The 15400-nt window shown below is 41.5% G+C and overlaps 1 protein-coding gene across 1 annotated transcript in view; it reads right to left on the reverse strand.

The window, feature by feature from the left end:
• Nucleotides 1–349: 349 nt before the first annotated feature.
• UXS1 (UDP-glucuronate decarboxylase 1) overlaps nucleotides 350–15400 on the reverse strand; it is a 69577-nt gene continuing 54526 nt past the window's right edge. The window contains exons 10-15 of the mRNA XM_080613687.1: nucleotides 12188–12307; nucleotides 10194–10237; nucleotides 8805–8865; nucleotides 7384–7441; nucleotides 3561–3664; nucleotides 350–1550 (exon numbers count right to left, since the gene is read on the reverse strand). Coding sequence (XP_080469813.1) covers nucleotides 1419–1550; nucleotides 3561–3664; nucleotides 7384–7441; nucleotides 8805–8865; nucleotides 10194–10237; nucleotides 12188–12307 — 519 coding nt within the window. The 3' untranslated portion in view covers nucleotides 350–1418. The remainder of the gene's footprint in view (nucleotides 1551–3560; nucleotides 3665–7383; nucleotides 7442–8804; nucleotides 8866–10193; nucleotides 10238–12187; nucleotides 12308–15400) is intronic.

The raw sequence follows: 15400 nt of genomic DNA on the forward strand, positions 1-15400 counted from the left end.
ACCAGGAGGCTCTGATGCATGACGTGCTAGAACAATGGGGCCTAAACACCACACTGCTCGTAGAGTCTTCCCTAGGTCTGGGCATCACATCAGCACTACAAGTAGCTCCCACTTTGACCATTACTCTAATGATACTCAAAAGCTAATAAAACATCAAACTTCAATGAGATAAAGTCAAATCACTTTGATTGCTAAAATTTAGGATTTTGAAGTGGCACTAAGCCAAAATACCTTTTAGAAACTCTCTACCAATCCCCCCTCTTAGATTAAAAATAGAGAGGAACTATTAAAAATAAAAGGAACTGGATCTTTTTGGTTGGTGGGGTGTTTTTTTTTTTTTGGTTGTTATTTGCTTGCTTGTTTTTTTTGTTTGAAAGCATTTACTGGCAATTCAGTAATTGCTTAACACGAAAACATTTCCTCAGATAGAGAGGTTGCAGTTAGACTCTACAGTTTAAAGAAAGTCCTATACTCCTGTATCACTATCAACTACCTGATTTGGAATAAATCATGATGGCTTTGGCCAATCTATTTCAACAGAGATCTTGCAGCCCTTCCTGCATATCTGTTGAGAGACAAGCAATGAAAACCTGAAGTTACTAACTTTGAGCTAATTATTTACAGACTTTCTAATTAATACACAATGAATGCACAGATGTGTAATGCCAGAGAAGTGCCCACAGTGAAACCCTGAAACCAGTAAAGAGAAGTTTCAATATTTTATTAAAATAGCATATTCAACCACTGTAACCAATTATACATTAACTTTATTCCCAGAGTACGCACAACACAGTAGTGATTCAAAATATCCTTATCCATGGTAATCAATGAAAATATCTCAAATTCAAGTGTACAACTAAAACTAAACCTTTGAAAAAAATCTCTCCTTTAAAGAATACATAAAGCTCTCATACAGAATTTTTAAATTCCTCTATATGTAGACATCAGTGTCTCTCACCTAACAATACCACTAGCTTTTTTTCTTATGCATAGTAGAACATCTCATATTTTATAGTACCCATTTTATAAATAAATTGGCATTTTCCATCCCGTTTGTGTTTATCTTCAGCTTCACAAAGAAACCAGTAAATAAAACTGTCAAGGACAGTCACAACAAAATGATCTCACAGCAAGATATAAAACTTGAAGATACTAAAAGATGCTTCTACTCTATTTTACATAAAAAGACAGATTTAAAAAGTGCAAGGCAAGATTTGCAGGGGGAGGGGAATATTTGTTATTTTTAGGCACATCCACTTCTTTAAAGCAAGCTTCAGAACGAAATTCCAGTTTGTTCTTCATGATACCTGTGTTTCAAAGTCTCTCAAATTAAAAAAAATAAAATAAAATAAAAGAAGAAACAAAAAATTACATCCGTCAAATGTCAAGCGAGGAATTTCCTGTCCAACCAACAGCCTTCAGTTATGTCTTGTTCTTCCTTTTTTCATCCTTGCAGGTTTCGGTTTGGGAATATACTGATTGTTTGCCTGATACTCAAGTTCTTTACGGAAGTAATGAATTGCTTTATTCAAACCTTCTTCCAGTGGGACCTGTTCCCAAAAGCAAGGAGAGAATCATATCACTCTAAGTTCACATCAGCCCTTTTCACAACAGCATCTTTTTTAATACAGCTATCAAAAGACTGCTAGAAGTCTCATTCTCAGCCAATGTAAGTATTAGCAGCACCACATTCTGGTTACTTCTTGGCACTGCTGGTGCACGTTAGCTTTTAAGCATCAGATATATTTTCTGACATAGTAAGTCAAAAACTCCAACAAATTTAAAGCTCCATCAGGTGGTTATGACTTGTCTGTTTATACATAATTCTACCTTCAATTCCTAATGCATTGAAAGAGACAAGCATGCAGAAATTTAAGCCCCTTCTGTTACAAATGACTGAAGATCCTCTTTCACAGAATCTCACAGACTGATTATAAAGGTGGTGGGTTTTGTTTGGTTTTTGGTTTTAATTTTTGTTTTTACTTCTTCAGAGCTCCACTGATATACAGAAAAAGAGATATAAATTATCATCCAGTATCTCATTTGGTGTCCTTAAATCCTATACAAGTAATTGCAATTCTTCATATTCTGTGTCTGTAATTTAAACACAACGATTTACAGATGGGAACAACAAATACTACCCACTTTTCTCAGGAGCCATATGCTGTGACATTCTCACTGATAACATCAACAATACAGGAGGATAAAATAACAGCACAAGAACTACGTCCCTTGATGTAACAACACTGCAACTGTAAGTGTGGTTACTGACTGTGCCAAACACAGAAGGTCAGAAGTAAAATGTTAACTGTTTTAAAACTGTTGTGACTGTAACACTTGCCATTGTCCTTGTGCTTTCAGGCACAGCCTATTTATAACAGGTGCCTCTGCGAATCATTTTTCAGAATGGTCTGGAGTTGCCTTTTTCTATTAATAGCCTTACATTTACTAGATAGGTTCACATGTTTCCTGGAAAGATTTTTGTCTGGAAATCTAAAAAAGCCTACAAACCACTGTGCTAGCCAGAAGGGGAACTAAGAAGTCACACCTTTTCTGGGGATTAAGTAGACCTTGCTTCCTCAAAGAAACTAGCTCTTATCATAAGCTACGCCTGGTTATACACAGTTAACCTCATCCAAAAGATTAAGAAAGAAAAAACCAGCAACCATGGGCATTTTGCATATCTTGCATATTAGCTGTGCAGAACCACCACAATCTTAACATCACCTCAGGTGGCTGGTAACTAAGCTTTAGAGGTGGACAGACATTATTGTGGGTGGTGAGATGTTAGGCTAACCATGAGCATGTTTCAAGCTTACCAACATTCAGAACAAGCCCTGAACATCTCTACATGTGATACTTGCAGTCCAAAATAAGGGCTTCTTATTTGGGTTTACTTTAGTCCAACAGAATAAAAAAATAAATCATAATAAGTGTCATCTCCCTGGCTAGCTTCTGTTTTGCTTGAGTTCCACATACTTCCCTTTAAACAGATTCTAAAAACTACAACATTTTTCTGGTGCTCACTATTTCTCCCTATCAAACCAAACAAAACTTTTTTGGTTACAATGTTGTTACAGGCAATCTTAAAAATGGTCTTACTCCATATATGTAAAAGAAATATTTTAGTTAAATAAATGCAATTTTTCCCTTCCATAAGGCATGTTACCACAGCAAAACAGGAATGAGAATTACAGCAGAACAGCAGCAAACTCATTAGCTCCCATAACTGTGTACCACATATTTCACAGGATTCAACTGGCTTACAGAAAGGCAGACACTTCATACCATGCATGTGAAAAACTTAAAATGGTTATCTATACAATGTTTTTTTCCTACTTAAATATATCACAAATGCTAATGCTAATCTGCTCTTCTGCATGGCATAAGCCATACAATCTTGCCCAGCAGTTCCTGAATCATGAGCTAGGGCAACAATTAAACAACTGTCCTGGAGATTGTATTAAGCAGATACTCAGATAACCAAAACGTATCATAATAATGTAGTCCTCAATCCCCCTCTGCCACCCTGTGTTTCTGCACACAACAGCTGTACGTACCACAGGTTCCCAGCCAAGCAATAACTTGGCTTTTCTGATGTCAGGTTTTCGTTTCTGAGGGTCATCCTGTGCTTCTGAGAGAAACTGGATTTCACTCCCACTGCCTATTAAACAAGAGACTATGTGTTATCATCTGCAATTCACTATGCTTTACATTTACATCCTTCCTACCTACTGGAGCATCAGGCCTTTCTGCAGCCTTCTCCTTCATAATTCTAGCACTGAACTGCTTTCCACAGACATAGCTGCACTGCATGCAACAGCTGGGTGAATCAGCTGTTCCACAGCAACATGGATTCACAAAGCCTTTCACATAGATTTCCACATGGATTCACAGAAAGGAAATTATGCTTGACCAGTCAAATAACCTTCTATGATGAAATGACTGCTCAGGTAGGTCCTAGGTGGACACCAACTTGCATGTTAGCCAGCCACATGCCTTTGCCACAAAGGTGGCAAATTGTATCCTGGACTGCAGTAGGAGGAATGCTGCCAGCAGGGTGAGGTAGGTGATCTTTGCCCTCTACTTGGCACTAGTGCGATACATCTGAAGCGCTAACACCAGTTCTGGGCTCCCCAGTACAAGAGAGACATGGACATACTGAAGAAAGTCCAACAAATGGCCATGAAGATGAAGGGACTGGAGCCCCTATCCTGTGAGGACAGGCTGAGAGAGCTGGGACTGTTCAGTCTGGAAAAGAGAAGCATCAGGGGGATTTTATCCATGCGGAAAAATATCTGATGGGAGCAGAAGAGAAGAAGGAGCCAGGCTCTTTTCAGTGATACTCAGTGACAAGACCAGAGGCAATGGGCACAAAATGAGGCCCCCCCTGAACATCAGGAAATGCTGTTTTACTGAGGGTGACCAAGCACTGGCACAAGTTGTCCAGAGAGGCTGTGGAGTCTCCATCCTTGGAGAAACTCAGATGGAGTCTGGAAATTATTCTGAGCCTGTACTGGCTGTAGTTGGCCCATCTTGAGCAGAAGCATTGGGACCAAATGATCTTCAGAGGTTCCTCCCAACCTCAACAATTCTGTGATTGCTAGCACTTCTGCATTGTAGGACTTCACCTCGTCTTTGCCCATACTCTCTAGTCTGAGCCAACATAGTACTTGCCTTTCCTCATGACAATACACAGAAGCAGACCTATTTCTCTAGCCAAATCTAGCAAATAGTTTATATGCCATATTACCATGGGATTTTATGGATGCAGAACTAAGAATCATAGAATCATAGAATAGTTAGGGTTGGAAAGGACCTTAAGATCAACTAGTTCCAACCCCCCTGCCATGGGCAGGGACACCTCACACCAAACCATGCCACCCAAGGCCTCATCCAACCTGGCCTTGAACACCGCCAAGGATGGAGCATTCACAACCTCCCTGGGCAACCCATTCCAGTGCCTCACCACCCTCACAGTAAAGAATTTCTTCCTTATATCCAATCTGAACTTCCCCTGTTTAACCCGTTACCCCTTGTCTTGTCACTACAGTCCCTAATGAAGAGTCCATCCCCAGCATCCCTATAGCCCCCCTGCAGATACTGGAAGGCTGCTATGAGGCCTCCACACAGCCTTCTCTTCTCCAGGCTGAACAGACCCAACTTTCTCAGCCTACCTTCATAGGGGAGGTGCTCCAGTCCCCTGATCATCCTCATGGCCCTCCTGTGGACTTGTTCCAGCAGTTCCATGTCCTTTTTATGTTGAGGACACCAGAACTGCACACAATACTCCAAGTGAGGTCTCACGAGAGCAGAGTAGAGGGGCAGGATCACCTCCTTCGACCTGCTGGTCACTCTCCTCTTGATGCAGCCCAGGATATGGTTGGCTTTCTGGGCTGCGAGCGCACACTGAAGCCAGCTCATGTTCAGTTTCTCATCAACCAACACCCCCAAGTCCTTCTCTGCAGGGCTGCTCTGAATCTCTTCTCTGCCCAACCTGTAGCTGTGCCTGGGATTGCTGCGACCCAGGTGTAGGACCTTGCACTTGGCATGGTTGAACTTCATAAGGTTGGCATCAGCCCACCTCACAAGCGCATCAAGGTCCCTCTGGATGGCATCCCTTCCCTCCAGCGTATCAACTGAACCACACAGCTTGGTGTCATCAGCAAACTTGCTGAGGGCGCACTCAATCCCACTGTCCATGTCACCAACACAGATGTTGAACAAGATCGGTCCCAACACCGATCCCTGAGGGACCTGTTACCGGTCTCTAGCCTGACATCGAGCCATTGACCACAACTCTTTGCGTTCGGCCATCCAGCCAGTTCTTTATCCACCGAGTGGTCCACCCATCAAATTGATGTCTCTCCAATTTAGAGACAAGGATGTCATGTGGGACAGTGTCAAACGCTTTGCACAAGTCCAGGTAGATGACGTCAACTGCTCTGCCCCTGTCCATCAGTTCTGTAGTCCCATCACAGAAGGCCACCAAATCGGTCAGGCAGGATTTCCCCTTAGTGAAGCCATGCTGGCTGTCACCAACCACCTCCTTGTTTTTCATGTGCCTTAGCATGCCTTCCAGGAGAATCTGCTCCAAGAGTTTGCCAGGCACAGAGGTGAGACTGACTGGTCTGTAATTCCCCGGGTCATCCATTTTCCCCTTCTTGAAAATGGGGGTTATACTTCCCTTTTTCCAGTCGTCGGGAACTTCACCTGACTGCCATGATTTTTCAAATATGATAGACAGAGGCTTAGCAACTTCATTCGCCAGCTCCTTCAGGACCCACGGATGGATTTCATCAGGTCCCATGGACTTGTGCACATTCAGGTTCTTAAGATGGTCTTGAACCACATCCTACCCTACAGTGGGCCTAAGGTCTTCATTCTCGCAGCCCCTGGGTCTGCCTTCCAAGACTTGGGTGGTGCGGTTAGAGCCTCTGACAGTGAAGACCAAGGCAAAGAAGTCATTAAGAACCTCAGCCTTCTCCAAATTCTTCTCCAAAGCCACCCTTCTGAGCAGAATGAAGCAGATCAAGTTGTTTGCGAATAAAGAGACAACAATTATTCTATGTGCCTGATGGGCTTGGTGCCGTGATTTTCAATTTCCTTCCCTGATCTGTGGATTCATGAAAGTTTTCCAGAGGGGACAGTCTGCTATTAGAAACATCACATGCAGCAGCTTCTGTACTGTATGTCTGAACTTGGCTTTTTCAGATCCCTCAGAAGCAGTTCTGGAATCTACAGACTGACAATCCTTGGCTAATCAGTATGTTTCATCTCATTAGGAAGCCACATTAAAAGACTAAGCATAGTCATTCACTTCCATTCTTGAGAGCTCTGATTTGCTACAGATTATCAGAGCAGGAATGAAGAGAAATCCAGTGTTTTCTTCCCAGATACATACTTGAAAGTGCTGACACCCTCATGAGGTTTTTAGTAGTAGTTTGAGAACAGCCTACGTAATTGGGAAGAACCACCTTGCTGAACTATCTGTATTTCAGCTGAGATATTATGCAAGACATTTTCATTCATGTATTTTACATTTCATTTAGGTATGTCCTTGTGCCAAAACAAAGACAAAATGTATAAACATTATACAAAATGATTTGCATAGATTGCACGGATACACAGAAAGAATGTATTAATCCTACTGTTCATGCAATATTTTACACCTAATTGAGAGGATTTGGATTATCTTAGTAATATTTAATTATATGATTGCGATACAATTACATGCCTTTGATAAAATTATTAAGAACTCCAAAGACCAATTACATATATTACAAAGACCAATCCATATATTACATACACTAATCAAGTAATAATCATCTAACAACAGTAAGTACTTCATATACTTTACCAAGAATTACTTATCATACTCACCAACAAGCTTTTTAATTAACTGAGCAAATTCTAAGATAGTGTGCTCTTCTGGGTTTCCCTGGAAAAGAAGGGATATTCATGACAATAACAATTAACTTAATTTCTGACATGATTCCAACAGGGTCATGTAAAACTGTGACAGAGGTAAACATTATGCTTTATTCCTACTTTGTTGAAAAAATAAAAATTAACTTTGATAAGCTCCATACTTATTAGAAAAGTTGCCTTCCATTACATTTGCCTTGCTAATTCAATGTATGTAGGGGGGGTGTCCAAAAAAAAGAAATCAGTCTGTAAAGCATGGGCAAATGCACTTCAATCACAGTAAAGGCATATACCACTCAGCAGCCCACACAACTACATCAGAGTTTGAAATCTGGATTCAAGGACTTTGCTGAGCCGAGGACAGATGATATAATGAAGTATGCTAAATTCTCAGTTCATCCAAAGTTAGGAAACCAAACTAATTTAGCTGCTAACAATCGCTTCCACATTTCTTACAGCTTACATATCTGTATGTATAAGGGCTACTCGCTTGCCTATACAATATTCCTTATTTTTTTCTCTAAATGACTTGCACGTGAACTCCAGATCAACATTTCAGAATAAAACACTAAATGGAAAGCTTACTGTTTGCATTAGCTCACCTTCATCAAAACTAATTCCCTCCATCCCTAGCTTCCATTGTTGTAAAACTCTTCTTTACTATATCTTGTTTGACTTAGGTCTTTAGTCAGCTGAATCTTTAGGCACATATAGATTTAAACATTGAGTTTTCTGGAGACAAAACATGTGATGGGGTTTAAAAAATATCAGCATTTGGATGGAAATACAGAAATGAATTCCTGACCACAGTAAAAAAGAAAATCTAGTGAACAACTAACTGCCTTGCAGAGTTGAATGTCTGACCTGGCAAAAGTTGGCCTACACAGAAATGACCAAGCATATGCATCCTTTTTCAATTCTTGTATCCACTGCTGAGAGTGAGAACAAAAATCTTATTAGAAAAGTTAAGTTCTAAGCAGCTTTAATCAATATTAGAAAATTATACCATACAATTCTTAGTGTATTCTGCAAGTCCCCCATGTTTTGGGTTTTTTTGTTTGGTTTTGGTTTTTTGTTTGTTTGTTGTTTTTTTTGCTAGGTTTTTTTATTATTCTAATTACATAAAATCTTTTGCTAAAACAAATGAAAAATTCTAGCAAATTTACCCATTTATCCTGTTCTTGGAACTGTAAAATCGCAACATCTAGGGACTTACTTATAAAGAGAATACATGGAAAAATATATTACTCATAATGGAAAGAACTTTTTTTCTCCATTTATTTCTTCTAGAAATCAGCATCAGTGACAAGGAGGGAAACAGAGGTGATATTGGCCTCAGCACAGTAAACACAGTAGAGTGGAGGTCTCATACTCACCAAGTTGACAGGACTGCTGACATTGCTGTTCATCAACGCCACCAACCCGTTCACAAGATCGCTATAAAATGGGAAGAACAGATTGAGGCAATTTCCACTTCCCTATAAATAATATTCTTGTCTAAAAAGAGCTGCCTCCTCAGAGCTCCAGTAAAGCAGATCAGGCAGCAGTGTATACTTCAGTGGGTGCATGCTTTCTTGGCTGTTTGTTCTACAGTCCCTGTTGAAGTACTGAACCAGAGGTTAGTTTGAAAGGGTGATTATCACTGGGATACACTGTCTATAGTCCACCTGACCATATCAAAGACAATTGAAAAAAAAAAAAAATAAAATTACCAAAACACAATTCAAACTTCTTCCTTCCTCCAGTATGCAGGCCCATTTCCAACACATTTCAAACAGAACAAATTGTAATACAGAGGCACATGACACACTCCTCTTTCCCCCCGCCTTGCAGTTTGTTGTTTGAATTGTCTACTTGTTTCATAAGTTCTTAAACCAAGTTTGTTAAAAAACAGTATTTCACAGAATCATAGATTGGTTTGGGTTGAAAGGGACCTTAAGATCATCAAGTTCTGACGCCCCCCATCATAAGCAGGGACACCTCACACCAGACCAGGTTGCTCAAGGCCCTCTCCAAACTGGCCTTGAACACCGAAGGGATAGAGCATTTGGTGTTACTTCCCTCCAGCAAAATAATCCAAAATTATTTTGGATTATCAGCAACAAACTTAGCAACTTGCCCCCAGACATACAAATCCAGATCCCTTTCATTATGACTTATAATCAGGAACGAAGTGGTTACTTTGAACTTACAGAGTTTCCACAATGTCTATTACTGGCTGTTACTACTTTCAGCAGAGGGAAAGAACAGTCTTAAGCAGAGAATCATTAAACCAACCCAGAAGCCTGGCATGGATGTTTAGCTAGCATGACAGAAGATTCGGAGGAACAGATTCACTTTTCCATAGTCAAAGCACATTCTGGCACTACTAACACCGCAAATACCCCCCAGCAGGTTCCTTTCCCAGGATGGGGACATGTGAATGTACCGTACACACTGACCACAGCATCCTCAAAGACACGAGGTGGCAGTATTGCATTAAAATGAAAGGAGTGACAAACTTCTCAGCATGAAGAACTTACCTACACATTAAGCGGCTGTCCCTTGACAGGAAGAACACATTAATATCTCAATTCAAAGTTCTAAACCAACTAATATTTTGTTTCTTCATACTTTTAAAAACTTCTGTGTCTCCCTTCTGAAAGTAAATCTGGCCTAAGAATCAACAAAATTTCTTTGACTAAAATGTACATGCATGCAAAGCTGGCCAAGCTCAAAGAACCATCAAGTGAAGTAAATATCAGACAGTTACAAACAAGGCTTACCTGACGTACTGGAAAGCTCTTGTCTGAGTTCCAGGTCCATAGACCTAAAATCAGATGAAAATTACAAAAGTTACATCAACATAGAAGTTCTCTGTAACCCAATTACCTTTTCCACATCACTCTAGAAAAATGTCCCAAGGACAAACACCTGAGACACAAGCTCAATGTTACAGGAATGGAAAAAGATATGCCTGCAGAGCCTTTGGCAAAGTATCAGTTCTTTGAAGGTCTTCCTCCTCTCGGACAGGTCTCTAGTAAACAGATCTGTAGGCATTTTATTAACCAGGACTGCATGTAGGAAACATACTCAGGGATGTAGGACAGAGCCATGGTTTGTCCTCTCCTGGAACACTGAAAGAAGCTGCAGCATACACGTAGCCAGAAAAGAGAGCCAAACGTTTAAGCAAACCTCAGACTACTAAGAAGTGGTTATGATTAGAATTTTTATTTGCTCTTAACAATAGCCAACTTCAGAGACTACCAAATATTAGTGGTCTCTAAAAAAATCATCAAAAAAACCCCCCAAAACACTGTAAGCATTTAAAGCAATGATGGGTGGGGAGGGGGGATCATTTGGCTCTAAGCAGTATTATTTGGGGAAATGGGAGGTAGAATAATTTCTAGAGGATGAGACTCCCAAAGTCATCCCTACAGATTCACATCAAAATCTTAAGAGGGGAAAAAATAAAAAGGTTTCTCAGGTTACGTGCTGGCACTCTGGAGCAAGAAAGCTGCCGAAGTTCAACCAGACATTAAAATATACTTGCAGTGTACATAATGGCATCAGATAACATTATTTTTTTCACTGTTTAATTGCCTGCTGTACTAAAGTCCCTAGAACATGAATATTTAAAATTCTGAAGGCTATCAGTAGGTATATTTAAGTGGTGAAAGCACTGAAGGTTAACTGGGGACACACACATCTTATCATCAAACTGCTACAGCAGAAAAGCTTTTTGGAAGGGCAGGACAGAAAGCATGTCTGTCTTCCCAGGGGACAGGAAAGACAATACAATTGGTATACACATCATCATTTGTCACTTGGTAAATGTGCTGCTCTCTGAGGCAGATACAGAATCAGGAGTTCACATTTTAGCAGGTATTGGGTAAGATAGGGGTTTGAGAGTTTGCCCAATAACTGATTCTGAGAGGAAGGCACCAGGAGAGCACACTGATGGCCTGATGGACTCCCAAAGCAAATAGGAAGCAGATTTTATGTACATAAATAGAGCTTTCTGCTTCTTTTCTTTTAGCTTGTAGGGTAAGTTTTACAGAACTAAGTCATTTGTACATGATTTCTGCAAAGTCATCTATGTGGCTACACATATTTATCTGCAGGCAATGGCTAGAAAACACGATGTAGTTTCCTCCTCCTCCCAATTTCTCTTGATACTTATTTTTCTTAATGAACCCTTCCTTTACAATAATACAAAGCAAAAATGGTTGTGTTTGCATAGGCTAGAATATCTTCAAATTGAAGAGATGGTTCAAATGGAGTAAATAATCTCTTGAGAAAACAAAGAGATTGAGTCCATTCAGTTTCTAGAAAGGCTGACACTTGGTATTCCTGTCAGCCAAATTCTGTGATGATACAAGGGGGGTTTATTTTTTTTAACTCGCAACTACTGCTTATTGCTGATAATTCATTTTATTTGACCTGAGCAACTAAACAACTCTCCCCTTAGTCCTTTCGTCATATTCAGTAATTTTCAATGTCAGACAATTACTTCCTACAAAATGGTGATGTTGGGCAAAATGTTCTATTTTATCCTCTATTACATTCTTGATAAAGTCTAGACAGCATGGCAATTGCAGTAATAATAATAAAAAAAGCTCTCAATATTGCCTCCCACAGAACAGCACTGACTCCAGGCTTCTGTGAGTCTGGGGGCAAGAAACCTTAGTGTTTCCTAAAATCCATTTTCTTTCAGAGCACATGAGGATAGGATATAAAGACAAACAGTTCTTTGTGTCACTGAATGGCCATTACTTACTGTTAGTGGTTCTCCCTGGAGAGCTTGTAGGATAAAATTACTGACAACTCTACCATCATTCATATGCATTCGAGGACCAAAGGTATTGAATATTCTGGCAACCCTCACTTCAACTCCTTCCTGTAGGCAAAGAAAACAGAGTTGTTATTATCTTAATAAAAGTGCTTTTTGTCCTAAAAGTGTGAATTAATTCTCCCTGTCCAAAAGCTTTCTTAAGAATCCCTCTTACAGCTTTAACAAGCATTGTTTTCTCATCATGAAATACTTCTAAACTCCCCTCAATGCTACTGGTTGTAGTAGTGGGTACAGCAAGGTAATTTATATTGGTTCTCAGTATTTGTAATGTAAATTCTAAATCTGTGCTAGAACAGCTGATGATCTCAGCAGGTGCATCTTCTTCCAGCCAGCAAGAAATTAAAGACTTTCCAATAGTACCCTTCCAACAGCTTATTTCACCTGGTCTGGTCGAAGCAGTAAAGATTGAGGGCTGCCTTGGTTGCAGCGACCACGAGATGGTGGAATTCAGGATCTTGTGTGGTAGGACCAGTACAATAGCAAGTAGAATTGCAACCCTGGACTTTAGCAGGGCAAACTTTGGCCTTTTCAAGCAATTGCTAGGGGAAATCCCATGGGCAAGGCTGCTTGAAGGTAAAGGGGCCCAAGATAGTTGGTTGACATTCAAGAATTGCTTATTCCAAGCTCAAGAGCAGAGCATCCCGACACGTAGGAAGTCAAGGAAGAGGGCCAGCAGACCTGCGTGGCTAAATAGGGAACTGCTGGGTATGCTCAAGTGGAAGAGGAGAGTTTATAGGTCATGGAAGGAGGGGCTGGCCACTTGGGAGGAATATAAGGCTGCTGCCAGAGGATGTAGGAAGGCAGCTAGGATGGCTAAGGCCTCCTTAGAATTAAATCTGGCGAGAGGGGTGAAGGACAGCAGAAAGAGCTTTTTCAAATACATGGCAGATAAAACTAACACCAGAGGCAAGGTAGGCCCACTGATGAATGGGATGGGTGCCCTGGTGACAGAAGATACAGAGATGGCAGAGTTACTGAATGCCTTCTTTGTCTCCATCTACTCTGCTGAAGGCAGTCCGGAAGAGCCCTGTACCCCTGAGACCTCAGATGAAGTCAGGTCACTGGAGCAGTTTGCCTTAGTTGATGAGGAATGGGTTAGAGACCAGTTGAGCAATCTGGACATCCATAAACCCATGGGTCCAGATGGGATGCACCCGCAGGTGCTGAGGGAACTGGCAGAAATCATTGCTAGACCACTCTCCATCATCTTTACCAAGTCTTGGGAAACGGGAGAGGTGCCTGAAGACTGGAGGAAAGCAAATGTCACTCCAGTCTTCAAAAAGGGCAAGGAGGAGGACCCGGGTAACTATAGACCGGTCAGCCTCACCTCCATCCCTGGGAAAGTGATGGAACACCTTATCCTTGGTGCCATCTTAAGGCATGTCAAGGATAAGAGGGTTATGACGGGCAGTCAACATGGCTTTACCAAGGGGAAGTCATGCTTGACCAACCTCATAGCCTTTTATGAGGAAATAACACGGTGGATGGATGATGGCAGAGCGGTGGATGTGGTCTACCTTGACTTCAGCAAAGCATTTGACACAGTCTCCCACAGCATCCTCACAGCTAAATTAAGGAAGTGTGGTCTGGATGATCAGGTAGTGAGGTGGACTGTGAACTGGCTGAAGCAGAGAAGCCAGAGAGTTGTAGCCTATGGGGCAGAGTCTAGTTGGAGGCCTGTATCTAGTGGAGTGCCTCAAGGGTCAGTACTGGGACCAGTATTATTTAATATATTCATCAATGATTTAGATGAGGGAATTGAGTATACTATCAGCAAGTTTGCTGATGACACTAAGCTGGGAGGAGTGGCTGACACGCCAGAAGGCTGTGCTGCCATCCAGCGCGACCTGGACAGGCTGGAGAGTTGGGCAGGGAGTAATTTGATGAAATATAACAAGTGTAGAGTCCTGCATCTGGGCAGGAACAACCCCAGGTTCCAATATAGGTTGGGGAACGACCTGTTAGAGAGCAGTGTAGGGGAGAGGGACCTGGGGGTCCTAGTGGACGGCAGGATGACCATGAGCCAACACTGTGCCCTTGTGGCCAAGAAGGCCAATGGCATCCTGGGGTGTATTAGAAGGGGGGTGGTCAGTAGGTCGAGAGAGGTCCTCCTTCCCCTCTACTCTGCCCTGGTGAGACCGCATCTGGAATATTGTGTCCAGTTCTGGGCCCTCAGTTCAAGAAGGACAGGGACCTGCTGGAGAGAGTCCAGCGCAGGGCAACTAAGATGATTAAGAGAGTGGAGCATCTCCCTTATGAGGAAAGGCTGAGGGAGCTGGGTCTCTATAGTTTGGGGAAGAGGAGACTGAGGGGGGACCTTATTAGTGTATATAAATATATAAAGGGGGAGTGTCACGAGGATGGAGCCAGGCTCTTCTCAGTGGCAAACAATGACAGGACAAGGGGTAATGGGTACAAACTGGAACACAAGAGGTTCCACTTAAACTTGAGAGGAAACTTCTTCTCAGTGAGGGTGACGGAACACTGGAACAGGCTGCCCAGGGAGGTTGTGGAGTCTCCTTCTCTGGAGACATTCAAAACCCGCCTGGACACATTCCTGTGTAACCTTATCTAGGTGTTCCTGCTCCGGCAGGGGGATTGGACTAGATGATCTTTTGAGGTCCCTTCCAATCTCTAGCATACTGTGATACTGTGTGATACTTATCTATGTATTTTGAACATAAGTGAAGTCTCACAACCACCAGACCAAGGTAGCACTTGCAAAGATCAGAAAAGTTACACTTCAGATAAATATCTTAATGAATGCCATAACGTAAGGGGATTTGTGACCACTGCTACAATGTTTCTTAGCTCTCTGATACTTAGTAAGCTGTACAAATGCACACATTACAGTCCAGGTCTCTTCAATGGCTTAGTTTTTTCCAAAAAAACTTATCTATCATTCCAGAAGTCCTTCCTGCAGAATATTCTGCAATTTTTCAAAGCAAAATGCAACAAATACGTGAAACTGGAAAACTTGACTAGTCAAAACATTTTAACACTGAGAGATTGCGGAATGAAGTAATCTAAGTATTTTCTGCTTATTGACACTCATTTGGACAAGCCATAGCTCACAATAAAGCCTCCAAGAAGGATGTTTGGCCTTTGTGTGCTGAAGCATGCATTTGGCTCCCAATG

This window comes from Psittacula echo, assembly GCF_963264785.1.
Source record: "Psittacula echo genome assembly, chromosome: 3".
In the NCBI taxonomy this organism is placed as follows: Eukaryota; Metazoa; Chordata; class Aves; order Psittaciformes; family Psittacidae; genus Psittacula; species Psittacula echo.